Source organism: Salarias fasciatus, chromosome 7 (genome assembly GCF_902148845.1).
Source record: "Salarias fasciatus chromosome 7, fSalaFa1.1, whole genome shotgun sequence".
Classification (NCBI taxonomy): Eukaryota; Metazoa; Chordata; class Actinopteri; order Blenniiformes; family Blenniidae; genus Salarias; species Salarias fasciatus.
Genome location: NC_043751.1, coordinates 17615850 through 17635158, shown reverse-complemented (window position 1 = coordinate 17635158; position 19309 = coordinate 17615850). Strand labels below are relative to the sequence as shown.

The window sequence follows — 19309 nt, the reverse complement described above, 5'->3', positions numbered from 1 at the left end:
AAAACCAGTTGAATACTTGCACGTCTGTATCGCCTGCCTATTAGTATGCTGTTTGTGATACGTCTGCTACCCCAAGGCTACGAGATTAGAAAACACTTTTTTTTTTTTTTTGCTTTCATTTTATTGCAAAATATGTCAGCTTGGTTACGTTTCATTGTGTCTGTGTTTTTGCATAGGTTAGCCACCGGCAAAAGGTCTATCCGTTCCGAAAAAGTTCAGAGGACCCCCTTACCACAGCAGGTCATGTGACAGACTGGCTGTTATTGTGTTGAATTGCATTAAACAGTGAAGCCGGCAGTGGTTAGTCAACAGGGCCTGGCGGTGAGTGAGCCGACAGTCTCACCTAAAGGCTTCGATGAGTCGTTCCACTTTCTGTGCTTCGCCCTGAACGCGGACATGAGCCTGGAACTTTCTCAGGGCTTCGTCAAGTTCCATGCCAGAAAAATCCATCTCGTCCACAACACAGCTATAAAGAGAAAGACAGACAGGGTAGAGGGAGAGAGAGAGAGAGAGTGGCTTTAGTCACTTCAACAAAAAAGGCAAGTGAATGTGTGCCTGTGTGCGTGCGTGTGTGTGTGTATGTGTGTGTTTTGTTTGTGAATGCTTAACAAACTAAGTGTACCCAAGTGCTGATGGCAAATTTCCCTCTTACAGTCATACTTCCATTACAAAGCCGATGACCTGGAAGATGCACATAGAGAAAACATGTTTCCTCTCACACACACACACACACACACACACATACACATACACACACACACACACACACACATACACATGCTTTTTATAGAAGAAAGGGTCATGCAAAACAAGAGGAGGGATGAGAGGGCAAAATAATGAAATGCAGAGGGGCAAAAGAGAGAGTGGTACATGAAAGGATGGAGACAGGTTGTGGCAGTAGTAGAGGTACGAACGCGGCACTGAGCCTGTGTGTGTAGGTGTATGTGCATTTTTTGCATCCATGTAAGTGTGCCTATGTGTGTCAGGAAAAGAAAGTAAGGGTGTGTGTTTTTGTGTCTGTGCGGTGCAGTGACCTATTTCTACAGTCTCTACAACAACCTCAGCAAAAAGCTCCTCTGTGCAGCCTCTCCGCCTCGCAGTCTGCACCGGGTGGATGCGAAAAGGGGAAGTGTGAAGGCATTAGGAAAATGCGTGTTTTCATGGATGTCTTGCATTTATGCATGCATGTGCTGCATGTCAAGTGAGATTTCTTGCCTGTATTATAAAGTGTATGAAAGGATATCGGTTTCAGAAGCCATCTCTATTTTAAATCATTTATCAAAAAAAAAAAAAAAACTGAATTCATTGAAGTGCCAGTCTGACAAACTTCCACCTGAATCCCTCCTGTTAGTGCAGCACAGGAACATATAAAACAACCAAACTAATGTCTACTATACACACAACCATCCAAACCAGAAAAAGATGAATCAATAAGCTAGTTTTGTCTCTTATTTAGTATATAAAAGTTAGTATATTTACCAAACTAATTAGGTCTGGTAATGTGGACCAGTAAGAACGGATAAAAACTTCATAACATTGAAATCCAGGGAGTAAAATACATGATGAACTTCATTATTACATTTTTATAAAAGCCTTCAGTGTATAATGTTGATTAAATGTTAAAGAAGTGATTTTGGTCCTGATGCTTTTCACACTTTTTGGGCAAGAGAAGTCATAAAAGTGATGCGACTGGCCATAATAATGAACTAATGAGTTTGTGCTGAAGCAAAGCCAGTGTCATGCCTGCAGGGACATCTTTAATTTCCTATAAATTAAAAAAAGTCATGGTAATCCAGGCCTGAGCTTTGAGACTGAAAATTCATCTTAAAAAGTCTACTTTTGTGACATTAAGTGCTCAATTCTAGGTACAGGGTTATGATAAGTATATTTGACTCTGTTCTTACTTTAAGATAAAAATCTAGAACACATCAGTCTGTATTAGTCAATCAGTGTATTACAATTTATAACCCCACATAATATCCACAAGATCTAAAAACTTTTTTTTTAAACCATACCAAGTGGTAGGAAAATCAAATGAATCCTTTATTACCAAACTAAATCTAAAAGCTAAAAGCATTTCAGTGATAATTGAGCCAATTGCTTTCATAAAGCCTGCAAAGTGGAGGCTTAACTTTGCAGAAAAAGCAAGTCCATTGACTTTCTGTTGAGATTATTGAGCAACATTCAAAGAATCTCAGCTCTAAAATCACTTAGTTTTAAAAAAAATCACAGCAGACTTTTTAAAGTGCCTATCAGACCTCCACTTGTGTATCATCTTTGTAAAGCAGACAATGTCACCAGGCGTATGTAAAACTTACTCAAGGACGTCTCTGTTGAACTGCAGCTTGCTGTTCCCCAAGAACTCTCCGATCATCTGCCGGCTCAGGCCCTTCCTCTGCAGCAGGAAGTGAGCCACCCCGATGGCCGTGTCCGGGACAAAGCCCCGTGTGATCAGGAAGTGAATGCCTCTCTCCGGGTTCCTGACCACAGACAACCAACAGCAGACGAGAAGGAAAGAGTTCAAGTTCACACTGTGCGTACATGATTTTTCTTGTGCATTGAAGCAGATAGGTGTGTGCGACTCAGTGAGAAAGATGTGTTACTGTGTAGTTACTGATGCCCAGTGCGTGTGTGTGTGTGTGTGTGTGTGTGTGTGTGTGTGTGTGTGTGTGTGTGTGTGTGTGTGTGTGTGTGTGTGTGTGTGTGCAAGATGCAGTAGAGGAGGAAAGCAAGAGGAAAAAGGAGAAAGCGTTCATGTGCAAAAAGCTGTTAGCCCAGGACTCCTGGATCAGACTCACTGTCACTGGCGCTTGTGAGTTAATTTACTTTGATTTGTATTAACTAATGATACGTACAAGCCAACCATGGAGTCTATTTCAGGAACTGAGCAGCTTTCGCATTATTCCTGACCTGCTCGGCTGCCTCATTTCCTGTCTTCCTCTCTGTTTCCAACCCAGCACTGCTCTCCATCTTTTCTTTTCCTTTTTTTTTTTTCCTCTTTTTATGGACATCACTCCATCTCAGGATGGCACTGAGCAGGCGGCTCCTCCCAACAAACGCAAACACTAATGAGCAGCTGCTTAGAGCAGTTTCACAAGGCTGCTGGAGATTTGTTAGATACAAACAGCTTTAAGTGTACTTTGAACCCTGAGCCAGAGGGCGCAGAAATATTTAATGCGTTTTTTTTTTTTTTTTTTTTTTGCAATAGTGCTCTCTGTCAGTGTGTGTGTGTGTGTGTGTGTGTGTGTGTGTGTTTTGTGTCCACTCACACATTGAAGAGGTTGAGTCCTATGCGGTAGAGGCGTTTGCGGTGCGTATCAGTCGATAGGGTTGGCGAGCGGCAAGAGGCTGGATCCTGGCAGCGGTCCCGAGGCAAAGACACGACGAGGGCCTGCAGGGCCTCCGGGCTCGGCCCCCCAGCCATCTGCTGCGGGTGGGTGTAGTGGTACTGCTGGTACTGGGTGTAGATCTGGGCGGGCTGCTGATTGGACTGGGCCGAGGTGGAGATGGACGTGGAGGTCGAGGTAGAAGTGGAAGTGGACCCCAGTCTGTCCGAGCCGCTCTCTGCCTCCGTCCCTCCGCCCCCCGCGGCCGGCACCGTTGAGCCCCTCCTGGATCCCGGATCAACCATTTCCAGCTCCTCGCTGGGCGGAGGTGCCGGAAACTCCGGCTCCTCCACTGAGAAGCCGTCTCCTCCGCCGGCCATGCCGCTCACGGAGGTCTTCCTGCTGCCCGGTTCTCCGCCCGCGTTGCCCAGGGAGGTGGTGGTCGTGGTGGTGGCGGAGGAGATGGTGTAGGAGCTATTGCTGTCGATGTGCACGGTAACGTCCCTGAAGGCCATTAGCAGCGAGCTGGCACTGCGGGGCAGACAAGCACTCTCGGCAGCTGCGCGCAGGGCCCCGGGGTCCATCAGCAGTCCCTTCCCCTCGCCGCTCTCAGACAAACTCCAACCACGAAGGGCCTCATCAATCGACTGCGCCAAAGAGTGCAGCTGCAGGAGCCATAAAAAAAATAATAATAATAAAACGCACATCAAAAACTGATTTAACCAGGTCAGGACACATGACTCATATATTGAAAAAAAAAAGAAAAGAAAAAAGGACTTTATAGCATGAAGGTTACTAATTGGAGCCTATTTGAAAGACTAGTGGTCCAAGATTGACAGTGACAGCAGCTGGGCGACGGAGCAGAGAGCAGGAGATTACGCTGGGATTGAAGTATCACTCACCACTAGAGCCAGATGTCAATCAGGAGATTAGCTCCAGAGCACTCAATTCATATGTGTATATATATATCAGGGCAGATCAGCCCTTCAGACTTCTGCTTTTTTCCTCTTTTCTCAAGTCACTTAAAATGTAAAGACAGTAAAAATATATAAAAAACAAGATTAAAAAAACAAAAGCTTAAAGGTATTAGTGGAATTTAATGCCAAATGGCCCTTTTAAGCTTATCAGGTAATAATGATCAACATCATGACTGAAGGCAAAAGCTTCAAGTATTTGAATAGCAATTTTAATATATCATAGGATGGAATTAGTTCTGCTGATGTTTTCTCATTGCTGAAGCACTTGGTTGTATTTGAACCAAGAAACAAGCAGCGCAAAAATGTCGAACAAACGCAATGTTTCAGTCTGATAAATATGGTTGAATTTTGCCCATGTTCATTTACTGTATACTTAAAAAAAGCTTTATCATCTGTAGAGGTACACTAAATTTTTTTAAAACACTTCAAATATCAACTGAACAACATAAACTTGGTTTAATGGCAGAAACTCTTAGAATTCGTTGTCATGTAAACATCAATATCTGCACAAAATTTCAGCTGACCATTGTAGCTTTCATTCCCAGATCACAATCTGAAGACTGGAGCAGGAAGAACGTTTTAAGGATAAATCAAAGCTTCTAAAGCCTCACAGATGTGTCCTTGCCACTCCTGAAACATTTGACCCTTCCAGCGGAGACTTTATGCAAGTTTGAAGCTGATGCTTCGTCAGAGGTTAAATTTCTGACTCAGCAGTTGGTGAGAAAACATGTTTATGACTTGAAGAGCTCTGAGCCAAGTTACCCAAGTAACAACCTCTTCTCTGCTCCAAATTTCTGTAAAAATCATTTGAAGACGTAGATCACTCACTTTTTCCCTCCGAGCTGAAGAATACAAGAATATAATGTAGAAGCAGCTATAGCAATGAAGCCGCTTGATATTTTTGCTCTATTCTAGTATGGGAACAAAGCAACAGGTAGTATTTCTCCATATATAATAGGATAGCCTGCATATCTATTTGGCTCAGATTGCACAGTAATTGCAGCACCTGAAGTTTAATAAAATGTACTAAAGCTATAAGACTCCTTTGAGCTTTTGAGCAATTGAAGGCCAACATGCAGAGTAGCCATCTGCTCCTAACTTATCTCCATCTCAGTATGATTGAAGCGACTTCGCCAGTCATTTTAAACCTTCTTCAGAACAATTCCATATCCAAATTTCATTCTGGATGCAGTGCCACATTCTAAATACAATTAATCCTTTTTGCATCCTCAAACACACAAAAAAAATCTTTGAAAAGAAATGCTAAATTAAAGAAAGGAAGAAGAGGAATCTCACTTGTTCAGAGAAGCAGTCTTCCAGCTGCGTTAGCGACGGCCCGGGAGCTGGAGGCGGGGCTGGACCTGCAGCAGATGCCGGTGCTGCTGCTGGAGCCGATGCAGGAGACGGAGGAAGGGAGGTGGAGCGACACGGGGGAGGAGGTGGGGTTTTCGAGCGTAAGGGTATTTGTCCTCCTCCCGGGTGCAAAGAGTAACTGTGTCTCTGGGCTGAATTTCGATTTCGGCCCGAAGGGCTGGGATGTCGCAGAGAGATCCGGCGGGGCAGCTTGCTCTCCGACAGCGAGTTGCGGATCTTCTGGAAGTTTTTGCTGAGCTGGTACTGGCGAAAGGCCGTCTGGATGCGTCGCGCTGCCCGCCTTGCTATAAGATGTCCTCCGTACTTCTGTTCCAACTCTTCTATCTGAGGAGAAGATGGGGATTAGAGTGAGTGTGTGATCAAACACACTTACAAAGCTCCAAGACTCACTGAGGACACTGCTGGAGTGATAAGTATACAGCGTCTCCTATTTATTCATCAAGCGAGCAAACATGTTACTATTTAGTACTTATCTCTGAGAAAACATCAAGAGATCGGGCATTCCGCGAATCATGAAATTCCCACTCAACTCCTGCTCAGAAGTATCATTCTTACTGATCCGTCTACTCTTTTATAACTGTTGAAGGTTTTACAGCATTAGAGCCAAAGTAAACATCATTTATCACCATTCAGCTGTTAATACAGGGTGAATGGCCACGGGAGGGACGATGGATGGGCTGTGACAAAGGTGCCGTTGAGAAAATGAATGGAAAAGTAAACACCTGCACAATCTATTTCTGCTGTGTTTGCGGCTCAGCCCAAACCCTTACAGTCATCCAGAGTTTTGCCCTCTTATATTTTCAGTGAAAGGGAGACGAAGGAGGAGGGGGGGAGTGGGGGGGGGGGGGGGGGGGGGGAGTGGGAGGCTGAGGAAGAAGAGGCAGGAAGGGAGGAAAAGGAGGACAGCCACACATGTGCCTGAGTGTGTATCTCCTCACACAAAATAGTGCATGAATCTACACACACACACACACACACATACACACACGAACACAGGCGCGCACACGTGCACGGATTCACACTCGCATTGCAGCAGCAATAGCAGGAGCAACAGAGGGCCCTTCAGCAGTTTGCTATGAGGAATAAAGACATCTCCAGCCGCCAGAAGCAGTTATTAGCTGTTACCATGACAACCTAGCATCTTTCGCGTTCCTGCCGCTGTGACAGTGGTATCCTGGGTGTTCTTTTTCATGTCAACAGAGACGGAAATAGATCTGAATGGAATTTTTTTTTTTTTTTTTTTTTTTACATGCAAGTCACAATGTCAAATGAGCATCCTTCACGCGCCTCCCCCTCACCGTGAAGCAGGTAGAACAGCCAGCTTTCACTCCACCTCAACAGGTGCTTATCATGGGATAGTCAGAGCTGAGAATGAGCTACCTGATTACAGTTACTAGTTACTGGCTAAAAAAGTATTCAGCTACATCGGCCCCTCTATCCCACTTGGGGTCGGGACGGTTGGAGCAGATCCCAAGTGACAATTGGCAAAAAGGCAGATTACACACGAGGCAGGTTGCCAGTCCGTCACACAGCAGCCACACGTCACACATAAATATTCATGTGTATGAACGATTTAGATTCCACAAATAACCCCAGATGCATGTTTGTTTGTTTTTTTGCTATGTGAGATAAAACTGCAGAAGCCTGTAAAAAAGAAACTCACACACATAAAGGGAAATGATGCAAACTCCACTCAGAAATGCTCAGGCCAAAATCAAATAATAATCATCACTATGGTGTTACATTTACACATAATTACTTTACTAGTTACTGATTTAAAAAACAAAACCAAAACAAAAAGGCTACAAGGTGAAAAAAATAATGTGTTGAGTTAAACTGTTTCCCCTTTGGCCTGATTTATTAATGTGGGCAGAGCAGCGATGTAGCAGTACTGCGGTGAGTCACTGGATAAACTGTCAGCTCAGTGGAGGTCAGTCCAATGACAGATTAATTCAAGGTCAGTTCAATTTACATCAATTAGACATTTAGACAATGACTCAAAATGGCGACAGCTGAAATACGCGATGAACATGTGGACAGTAGAAGGTAGTAGACGCGTGGAAGTTTTCTTTTTTCACAGCTGGTAATCCAGTCAGCTCGTGAGTAGAATATAGACAGTAGGTCTGTCGTACCATTTTCCCACTGTACAACAAAAGTAGTGACTAAGAACCCCAGTGACACTTTAACAACTGTAAATGGGATCAATTTTGTTGTGGCTATGAGGTCAGTCGCCCGCCTGTGGCGGAGTTAAAGTAACATTTAAGTTGACAAAGCATTATTTTTATGAGCCCACACACTTGCAGAAAGACGTACCTGTTTGTTTTTGTTCTCCAGGCTGATCTCATACTCGCTGGGTCCTTCTCTCTTGGGTTTTTCTGTTTCCTGTCCGCCGCCAGACGTCCCATCCTCCAAACTCAGCAGCTGCCCACTGTCACACGGACGCAACACAAAAAGATGTCAGTCTATCTTGACTGAATAAATCCATGCTGTTATCGCAGAGGCTTGTCAGCCGCTATGCAGAGTGTGAAAGAGTTTTATAAGAGAAACAGCGTGCAGAAAGTGACGTGCGGTCATGGTGGCCCAGGGTGCAGATGACTGACTTCATGTGTCCGCTCCCATTCGGTCAGATTTCAGGCTTCAGTGAAGGAATCAAATTTCCATACATATGACCGGGATGAATATTTACAGACGCTGCGCACTGTGACCAAAATCATAAACCTCCTCACTCCTCTTCTTTCGTGGCAGCACTCAATAGTTTCCTCAATAGAAGAACTGTGAGCAAGTATATTTCCATTGTCTGTTACACTGATTTGCTGAATAACAGTTGAGAAAAATGACAATGTCTCTGATCTCATGCTGACTAATCATACTGCTTGTTTTCATGAAGAGTGCCGAGATGAAGGGGGGAAATGAGAAAATCTGCAAATCCTGACATTTTTAAAGCTGAAAAATGAATGTTAGCCTAATGAGAGATACACAGAAAGACAGATATATACTGCATATGTATGAATCCATTGATTATAGACATAAAAAATAACCAGCAGTAAAATATATTTCTAAATTTGATAAGAACTAATGGATCCACCAGCTCTTTGGGTTTGTTTGCTTGTGAATCCCGAAGTCGAATCGAGGTCCCCTCATGAATTCTCCTCACAGATTGCCTGTCTATAAATTGCGTCTATATTCACCACAATTAGAGTTGCACGGTGAAGACTCACAGTGTCTTTCCAGAATACTAATTGCTTGAAAATGTAAAAATGAAGAGTATGAAAACTGACCCCTCAGATTGATCTTGTTACATCTTTGACCTTTTGACCCTGCTGCTGAAGTGATTTATTTATTAACAAATTGTTTCAGCTCTCTGGCAGAAAATTATTCTGTCAGACACTCATAAGGAATCATTAATGGGCACATCACTGACAAATGTATCGGTATGGAAATAAAGCTTTGTAGTTCAGGCATGCACGAAAGTCATTTTACCGTCGCGGGTTCCTGTGGCCTTTGGCTGTGTTGATCCACTAATAGTCCGTATCTTTCAACCAAATATAGTTTTCACTCAAAAACACTCAGCTATGACTCACATATACCTGCTTTCAGGAAGCACTGCTCCCAAACTCCCTATTTCTTGAATTTTTTCCTTAAATGTATTCTCGCTCGCTCTGTGCACTTCTTTGGGTTGTAAGAGGACAATTTAAAATCTCAAATGCAGTCTGTGTATTCATCACATCAGTTGAGCCACAATGGCAAGCTTAAGAACTACAACCTGCAGTGGCGATGGCTTAAATCTTTGAGTGCTCAGACTTTTGAGAAAATGTTTTGATGCTAACTTCTATTTCCAGCAATGTCAATTTCACACTCAGAAGAGAACAACGAGCAGTGTAGCTATATACACTCATCATTTACAGGACTGTGATCTGCATAATTAACAGTCAGTCGACTCTCAGACTGCACCAACAACACAAGATAACACTATCTGATCTGGAACGTGGGCAATCCACTCAGTCGTTCAAAGTACCTACAGTGAAGTGTACTGGTTAGACAGAGTTGTTTTTTTTGTTGGTGTCTTTTTTCTATACATGAGCTCTTGGTAAAGGAGTGGTCCCTTATATTTAAATCTCCACACTTGGATTATTTTTGCTAAAGAACATTTCAATTGAGGTTTTGATCTGGAAATGAATGCTGCTCTCGTGTCTGAAATGTGTTTCTCATTGCGGTGACAACATTGAAAGCAACATTTCAGTTGCAATTATAATGAGAAGCATGCCATTGTTATTCTGTTACATAGAAAAAAAAGCGCTTTTCTCCATGTTCTACTACCAGGATTAAGCTTTCAGAAACACTGGAAGCAACATGAGAGCATCAAATCTCCAAAGTCAAATATGACTTGCAGAGAGAGGTTGAGGGTAAATTCAAATCAGACGCCACACATTCCTAATGAACAATGATTTCAGGAATGCAGCAGGAGCTCCAAGCAAAAACAAAACTGTATTTAAATTCATCGTGTATCTGACTCAGAACTCAATAATGTCAAGTGTAGAGGCTGTTTCCCAGTGCTCAATGCCTGTGGTACGGCGTCCCATCCTCCGCTCATAATCCCAGATCCCGTCCACAGATGGAACGATGTTCTTTGCATGGCAGTGTTATGAAAACTCTATGAAGCCCGTGTAAGGCTTACCAAAGCAAATCGCTGGCATGACACAGCAGAAGCTGTGCCTTTTAAATCAATTGTTTTCAGTATTATTTTTTTCTTTTCGTTGTCAACTTTTTTTTTTTTAATTTTCTCATTACTACACAAAAGATGAAAGTCTGACACTCAGCACCTTTTATGAAGCCAAACAGAACTGACGAAAGTGCATAGGTATGATCACACCCTAAGAGCTTTTATAATGGTGTGCAATTATGAGTGTGTTAGTGTGCATGATCTCGTGTGCTTGGGCAATCAATTTTTTTTTTCCACTACGATAATGCTTACTCTAATAATTTTTACACAAAGGGGGCTTGCACTAAACAGGACTGAGGAGAATAAAAAGCCCGCTCATGGTTAAATAATGAGAGCATCACTAAAGTTCCTCTTTGTTTTCTTTGATTGCTGTGAAAGGAGCCATTCTGCAGCCAAAAGTCAGAGATAGGGAGAGAGCAGCTTGGTCATATCTGTAAATGAGATAAACTTGGAGAAAATAGACCGAAAGAGGGGAGAGAGTGGACCCAGAGGAAAGACTGAGATAGAAACCAAGAGAGGAAACAGGATGATAGAAAGAGTGTGTTGGTGTGCGTATGCTGGAGGCTGTCTCTATCAAAAAACTCTATTAAAACACTGCCATGCCCCAGTGCTGCATCAGAATACATTAGAGTACATTAGAATACATTAGAGGATTTAAAAGCAAGAGTTGAGCTATTAATGCATCTGGACAGCAAAACCTTCCATAATGATATGGGCACTATACGCTCTCTCTCTCTCCCTCTCTCTCTGTCTGTCTGTCTCGTGCTCTCTCCCTTGTGCATGCCCACATACTGTATGTAACCGCAACAAACACACACACAGAGCACTCGCTCCTTGCCCTGCCTGCATGTGTGACGTCATGGTGAAAGAGAAATGAACATCTGTCGGGTTGCATCACTCAGAGTCCCTCAGAGACCTACAGTACAACACGGCCGAGGGAAAACACACAAATACAAAGGCAGGGGGGAGAGAGAGAGGGCCTGGCAGGTTAGGCTGGAGGCACATTTTCGAGGCATCTCTGGCGAGGTTTGTGAGTTCTGATGAGTTCAGTGGGTGAGAACAAGCCAGATAGGCACCAGGAGCGCACATCTTCATGAGATGGTGGTAATAATGAGCGGCGGTGTTGCGCGTTTCAGCAGCATCTCATCATCTCAGCTGGCTGTCCACTGCCGCTGTGCCATTAGGCTGTCCAATCAGGGCCATGTGGGTATCGGAGTTACGTTACCAGCCGGAAGAAAAGAAAGGGATTCCAGAGACACAGATTGTAATATTAATAAAAGCAGAATGGGGGGTGTGGGGGGACGAAGACAACTTGATAGGGTAGGATGAGATAGAAATAATTGCAGTGAGATGATTAGAAAAAACAGTCTTCCAACAGACAGAGAGATAATGAGAAGAAATAAACAACACAGGAAGAGAGATACTGAGGATCCTGAAAAGACAGGAAAGAAATGACAAAGGAAGGCTTCATTTAAACTCAAAAGAAAATGACAATATGGGGGGACTTCTGAAGGGAAGAGGGTAATCATCGAAAATCAGCTTGCGCTGCACCAACTTAAAGCATAGATGTGAAATGTCAAGTGTTTGCACACTCACCCCGCACACAACATATATAAACAACTCATATGACAAACAGACAGCCCTGCCTACGCAGAAAATGTGGCAAAAGTGGCTCCAGTAGATTCTCCAGTTTCTATGGCAGTGGTGGCCGTTGCGTCATTACTGGGTTGCCATGGGCTCCTTCATCGTGGCAGCTTCAGTTCATACATCATCCGATTCTCCCCTCTTTATCTATCTATATGTGAGTTATCCTTGAGGCGGTTTGAGCTGTAGGTTTGTTACTGAACAATGAACATTTCCCATCACAGCCCAGGGCCCTATATGTCCATAAATACACCAATTCACACTCGTACACTGCTAAGTAATATTGTGCACATCGTCAAATACGATTAAAAGCCCGACTGTTGGCATGAGGCAGTTGGATGACACGACCGTGAGAGACAGCAGAGCGAGAGAAAGTTCTGTGCTTTTGAAAGAGCGTTTGCAAATGCAACCGGGGGGGGAATCTGCAGAGAGGCGTAGGAATAAAAGAGGTTGTGATCGGTGGTCATCTTACCCGGATGAGCCGGTGGTGTCAGCCTCTGGATGTTCCGGGGCGGGGCAGCAAAACTGATGCAGCACGGTCTCGCTCCTACGCAAGGACAAATAGAAAGAGGAGAGGTAAGGAAAGGGGGGGGAGGAAATGCAGCGGGGTGGACAGATTTGGAAGGACAGCATGTTATTCAGCTTTTATTAGCTGTTGATCGTTGTTTGCCCTCTTCCCACATTCCTCGTTATGTTCATTCCCAGCATCCCAAAAGATCCTAAAGAGGCTCTTCTCAGACTGGATTATTCTGTCACTATATTGTACAATTTGCCACTGATCCAAGGGTAAATACCCTTATGTAGGTCAATTCAACACTGTGAAAGCTTAGAGTGTGTGTGAGTATTTATATGTATGTGTGTGTCCGGATGTGCTTGTTTATGCCGTCTCCCCTTCTAATTCATCAGATCAGTGGTGATTTAGCAGAATTCCCCAACCTCAATCTGGACAGATGGTTATTCCAGCTCTGCTTCCTGCTTCCTCTCCTTAAGTTTGCCTCTCTCATTTCTCCCTCATACATTTTACATTTACATTCATATTTCAGGATTTTCTCTGGTGCTCTCATCTGGAGCAACTCGTGAGTTAGAGGAACAAAAAGACAGCCAGGACCCATCACATGAAAGCTGCCGTACAGGTTGACCTTTTCACCTTCTCAGTACTGGACACCCTGCACCGCTGGAAACCTCAAAATCAGCATGACCAAGTGTGTCTCGTAGCTGAAATTGTCTGGTGTGAGCATGGGTCACATTAGGTCCTCCTTTGCCAAGTTGAAAGCATTCAGATGACAGTGAATTTCTTGGCTACGCTACATTTGGTCCTCTGACCTGGGCACAGCATATTGCTTGTGACACAGACCCACACTGACAGGCGCTCAGACTCTCTGCAAGTCGAGGGCTGACAGTCTGAGCTATTAAAAGACATCTTTTCACAGCAACTTCCACAAACATAAAGGAACAGAGTTTTTTTCTCTCTCTCTTTTTTTTAAATATCTCCGGTCAACAGTCTTCACGCACAGTTTCTATGAATAATACTTATTCATCTGTTAACACCTGACCTGCTGTTGACAGCTCTGATACAGAAAACACACACAGAACTCCTTCATGCTGCCTCTGTGGACTTGACTCAGTGATATATCCAGTCAGCTTCCTGAGAATTTGTTTCACAGTAATTCTCTCTCGTGACAAGCAATTGTCTTCTGATAACAGTTTTCTCCCTGGGGGCTTCAAAAGTCTCCTCAATAATTATGTTATATCTCAATATGCTTTCTTCAGCGCAGTGAGTTTCTCTTTGACATGACTGAAACACCACGAAAACCAAGTGTACCTAGAGAATAAAGTCTCTCAGGCCACTTCATCAAGGCTTTTGTTTATTCATTGAGGCGCAGAACATCCAGACAACACATGGTGAGAGGCAGAGAGATGGGGATGCCAGCAGAAGGCATGAGGAGACTGAAAATTGACATATTTGGATAGTTGGGGAGTTAGGTAAAGTGAGCGGCAAAGAGCCTGATCAATAAATATGATGGCACTGATCTGAGGACAAAAAAAGTTTTAATTGGTGAACTACAGAGAAGCAGCTTCCACTTTCAACTTGTGAACTTTGAAAAGATCTATCGTTGGTTTATGGCTTCTGTTGGACAGTGCCAGCAGTTTTTCCCTGATTCGTCCCTCTTTTTTTTTCTGTCAGAATAACTCACAGTTGACTGTAGCTTTATGCTTCACAGACAGACACAAATCTCATCACGCCTTCGGCAAAAAGCGAACGGAAGATACTGAGCCATACAAAACAGCCTGGAGGATTGTTTTTCAACAATAGTGATTTAAATAGGAGATAGTGGAGACTGAACAGACAACAAACTTAAGGTCAATATATACAGTAAAAGCACTCAGCAAGCAAAGTCAAATCCTATTCGCCTTCAGAGTGAGAGCTGGATTATTTTGTCATACTTGCATAAAACCAGTCAGCCCAGCTCAATTTATCTTGGTCATACAGTGAAGGGTCCAAGTTGAACACACACACACACACACGCAGACGCACAAAAAACACACTCAGCAGGTCCATCTGTCTGTACAAGGCACGCGTAGCGACCATTCGCCTCCAACAACGCTTACAAAGAGAACAGGTGAATATTTCAACAGTACATGCCTCCTGCTGTTGGCCCATGTTCTCTCTCTAGCAGTCTCATCCTTTTCCTATGCCATTTGTCTTGTCCTTCCCTTTTTGCAAGAGTACTTTTAACGCAACGCTTTTCAGCAGGCGGTATCTGGTCGAGGGTGCACGGAAAGCAGAGAGAGGGAGGCGGTTAGACATGCAACAACATCAGCCCCGTTTGGGGTGAAAAAAAACGTTGCGAGTGCATTGCATGCACCTTCCATCGTGCTGCATGATGCCATAGTCTGTGCTGTCGTACCTATTCTGCTGCAAGACGGGTAAACTGAGGAGACAGCTACCTCAAGTGCACTCTTTTTCATCTTTCCTTTCTGTGTTTTGGTCTCTCCTGATACCTGTCTCACCCTCTATACTCTAAACGATGGCCCTCCCCTCTCCTTTTATCCCCTCCACTCCCCCCATCTCTCGGCTTCTTCTTTTTTTTTTTTTTTTCCACTGGTCCACTCCAGTGTCAGCCTCAAGCTCCTTCCTCTAGACACCTCTAAGGGCTCCATCAAAGACAACGACTGAGCGTGCAGCTCTCGCTCTCTTTGCACATTCTCTTTCTATCTCTCTGCCTTTCTCTCTCTCCTGAGAATGGCTGATTACTGTTCGCTCCATGGGCTAAGTGGGGCAGATAGAAAGCTCAGCTGGAGAGAGAGGGAGAGAGAGAGAGAGAGAGAGAGACAGAGAACGAGCGAAGGAGAGGATCCTGTCTTTCCCCCATAGACATATCCACGTGCACTGGCAACGCTGACAACAATGAAAAGCGAACAAACTCACTCACGGCCAACTCAGAGCAGCACACTCGTCCGCATGCTATTTATCTGCAGGGACAGAAAACTGTGGTCCATACAGGGATAGTGCAACATTCAAATAAATGGCTGTAGTCAAATGAGTAAAAGAAAGCATGACAGCGCACACACCAACACAGACGCAGAGAAACGCACACACTGCCAAAGTAACATGCAGAAACAAAGTGACAATAGGAAAAGCAGAGGGCTGCGGTCACCCGCTGACAGGAAGCAGGAGTGAAAGCTTCACCTTCATGTCACCTGCTCAGCTTGCCAGGAGCAAACGTGGACATTAGGTGTGAAGCCACTCGTCTCAGCCAGAGAGGCTCAACATCATGGAAGGAGTGTTAATCTAACATTTCCTTTAAAGGCAAGAAGGCCATTTTCCAACTCTCTCTGGCATTGGATCAACTAGTGGATATGTCTGTTGATCTCACTCCCTCGCTTTGTGATTACATGAAATCAACTGTAATTTTCTACTAAAAAATTAAAGGTGAGTGAATTAAGAACACTGATTCATGACTGAGAGTCAGAAATAGCCACTGCAGTGTGACCTTTCCAGAGAGGACACATCAGAGAGGGCAGAGGAGGGCTCCAACACGCACACCTCCTAGCACACACACTGAGTCAGTGACAGGTGGACCATGTGTAATGAGATTAAAGTCAATATTGTTTATAGTGTGCACTTTTCTCCTCTACTCAACTCCTCTTTATTATGTATTGCTCCACTCAGTGGGGGAGGGGTCCCAAAGAGACCAATCAGGGCTCCTGCTGGGATGCAACTTATGAACAGAACACACTCAGAAAAAAGGGGAAACATGTTTTCTCTCTCTCTCTCTCTTGCTCTCTCATTAGGTGATGCATTGATATACTGTAGAGCTGGGTGGTGTGTGTCTGCCTATTGCGTATTGAGAGAGAGAGAGAGCATATGTATGTGTGTGAGCGCACGTGTGTCTCATCTAAAGCCTGAACATCAGAGGCCCAGAGATCCCCTGAGAGTGTTCAGTGTTGCCACGCGGTAATTAAAGGAGAAGCCAGCAGCACCATGGACAGCGCCACTCGAGGTGTCATGTCATCACACGTGAAGGTGCTTCTGTCTCCAAGTGACAGTGACCGCTGCCACAGAGGGAGAGAGAGAGAGAGGGAGAGAGAGAGAGAGAGAGAGAGAGAGAGAGAGAGAGAGAGAGAGAGAGAGAGAGGCCTCCAGCTGTTTGTTATGTAATGATTCAAGTGATCGTGATCCCGTTTCTCATTTAAATAATCCACCTCTTCCTCTTCTGGCACAGTCCTCAGTCGACACACACAGCTGAAAATTGGAAATTTGCAAGCTCCTTCTTCATTAATTAAACGCCTCTCAATCTGCTGGACACGAGTGCGCGCCCGTGCACGCTGCTTAATTACACAGTTTGAGGCGGATGCGGCTCAGATCGTACTGAAGGACTGAAAACAGGCTGCCACATCCAAGGTAGGAACATGGACCTGACTGTAGGCTGAGACGTATGGTTTCAATAATTTATGGATACTACTTTGAAAAGCATGCTCCATTTAATATTCTCGGTACTAGTTTCGCACACACACACACACACACACACACACACACACACGCACAAATAAACAACCATTAAGAGATCCTCCACTCACTCGGATTTCCTCGCCAGGGCCAGGGAGCGACAGAGGGTGGTCGGGGTCATCGGCACCAAAGAGCGGCAGCTGGAGCAACTTCCCCCGTTCTCCGTCTCACTTTCTACCGGAGAAATCGCAGACGGGTCGGCCGGGACCAGCTGCATGTCTCCCGGGTCCATAGGTTGGGTCGGCGAGGGCTGGACCCCCGGAGCCGCCTCGACCGGTGCTGGTGCGGCCGCATGGTCCGACTGAGACGCTCCGCTGGTCTTCAGCTGGGGGTCCTGGGGGTGGTGGTGATGATGAAGGCAGCTCGGGTCGGGATGATGATGATGAAGGTGGTGGTGGTAGGGGTGTTGCTGTTGTACCCTGACGTCCCGCAGGTGCCTGTTCTCCCCGATGAGCTCGTCCACCCGCCGGTCCAGCTCCTCTATCCGGGCGCGCTGGGTCTGGATGAGACTCTGCTGGTTCTGGACGATAGTGGTGAGCTCTCGGAGGTACAGAATCGCCTGCACCGGGTTTTCTAGTAGACTGGAGCTCATCATATCCAAGGCAAGAGGAAGGAGGCGAAAGAGAAAACAAGAAGCTGGTCTGACGGATGGATGGAGGGCAGAGGGAATGCTGAATATCCGTGAGTGCGGATGAGAAGGTGGGATGTCCTTCCGCTCGCCTCTCCTTGGTTCTGCTCGGTGGATGTGGATGAGGCTGCGCCGACCGAGCTGCTCTCCACTTCTCCGGTCGTTCCCCTCCCTCCCTCACTCGCTCGCTCGCTCTCTCCCACTGCGCTGAGTGGTGCTGATGAGAAGAGTCAGATCCAGATGTGACAGGAGGGAGGAGGGGAGGCCTGGAGGATGGATGCGTCATTACGCACAGATACCAGAAAGTCCAAGCACGCACCCTATAGGTAAAAGGAGTTGTTGCTCTAGTTTGTTGAAGGATAGACGTTCAAAATAAGCTATGAACAAGTTTGTTATATACACGTTTATTATTTATTGTTAACGTTAGATTATTATTAAAAACGGATCACTGTCACGATACTAATTAAATCCCATTCCACCTAATCTGACCCACAGTATCCAGTTTCAGACATTGCCAAGAGTCAGTTATTCTAAAGGGCTTCAACTCCATCACAATAGAAAGTTCTCCATGTCCCTTACTGAAACAAAACATCTGCAGATAGTCCATACACATCCTAATCGGAATTCAACCTTTTTGGTATCCTTTAACTCTCTTCATGAACATCACCTGTCAGCTCACAACAATTGGGATATTATGTATTCCTCTTTGCTGCTCTCCCTATATTTTCTATATGTATCATAACTTCATTTGGAATAATCCTCATCCTCGAGTCCAGTAAATTCCTTCCAGCTCCTCTCCAGAATATCTTCAACAAATTGGTATAACGGACAGATTAAATAAATGTCAAGGAAAGGTTATTCAAAAGAAGGGATGCTATGAAAAAATAAAAAAAATTTTAACACTGTCAAATTGTTTTGACCTAAAGTGTGGTATTCTGGAGTCCGGTAAATTTCTTCAGTTTTTTTCTCCAGAATTTCTTCAAAAGTATTTTACCACTTAAATCCTGTTTTATGGAGCATTGGAGTAATAAGTAAATACCACTGTGTATTTTCTTTTATCAACACAGAATAGGGTTCACAACAGCTAATCTCATCTTACAATGGGCAAAGGCAAGACAGATTGCTAGTTCCTCACAAAGCACCATTTAAAAAAAAAGAAAAAGACAATCACTGACACCTAATTGTAACAGGATCATCAATTAATTTTTAGACTGTAAAATCAGAATGCACAGGTATACAGGTAGATATGCAAACTCCACTCAGCAAAGGCTGGCCTGTAATTGACTCCACAATAAAGTATAGAATCAAGAAAGCCAACCACACTGAGGCAGCCAATTCACCCATCTATTTATCTATCAATCATTTATCCAGCGTTGTTCAGTTCAAGGCTGTGGTGGAACCAGCCTCAACTAATATGGGCAAATGCAGGGTGAACCCTAACCCTGCACTGGTCGCCTATCCATCAAGGAGCAAACAGAAAGAGACAGATGATCACACACACTCACATTTACACCTACAAGCAAGTTCGAGTCATTAATTATCCTCAAATGCATTTTATAATAGTGAATAGAAACTGAAGCAGCAGGTGAAAAACCTTGATTGCACTTGGAAAAACAAATACACATAGAT

The 19309-nt window shown here is 44.4% G+C and overlaps 1 protein-coding gene across 2 annotated transcripts in view; it reads right to left on the bottom strand.

Moving 5' to 3' along the window:
- iqsec3b (IQ motif and Sec7 domain ArfGEF 3b) overlaps window positions 1-17668 on the bottom strand; it is a 32846-nt gene extending 15178 nt beyond the window's left edge. Inside the window, exons 1-7 of one of the 2 annotated variants that reach the window (XM_030095327.1) lie at window positions 17124-17668; window positions 12514-12588; window positions 7991-8105; window positions 5600-6001; window positions 3270-3991; window positions 2319-2480; window positions 344-466 (exon numbers count right to left, since the gene is read on the bottom strand). In XM_030095327.1, coding sequence (XP_029951187.1) covers window positions 344-466; window positions 2319-2480; window positions 3270-3991; window positions 5600-6001; window positions 7991-8105; window positions 12514-12588; window positions 17124-17647 — 2123 coding nt within the window. In that variant the 5' untranslated portion in view covers window positions 17648-17668. The remainder of the gene's footprint in view (window positions 1-343; window positions 467-2318; window positions 2481-3269; window positions 3992-5599; window positions 6002-7990; window positions 8106-12513; window positions 12589-17123) is intronic. The other variant, XM_030095328.1, reaches the window with a different exon arrangement.
- Between the last annotated feature and the right edge of the window lie 1641 nt (window positions 17669-19309).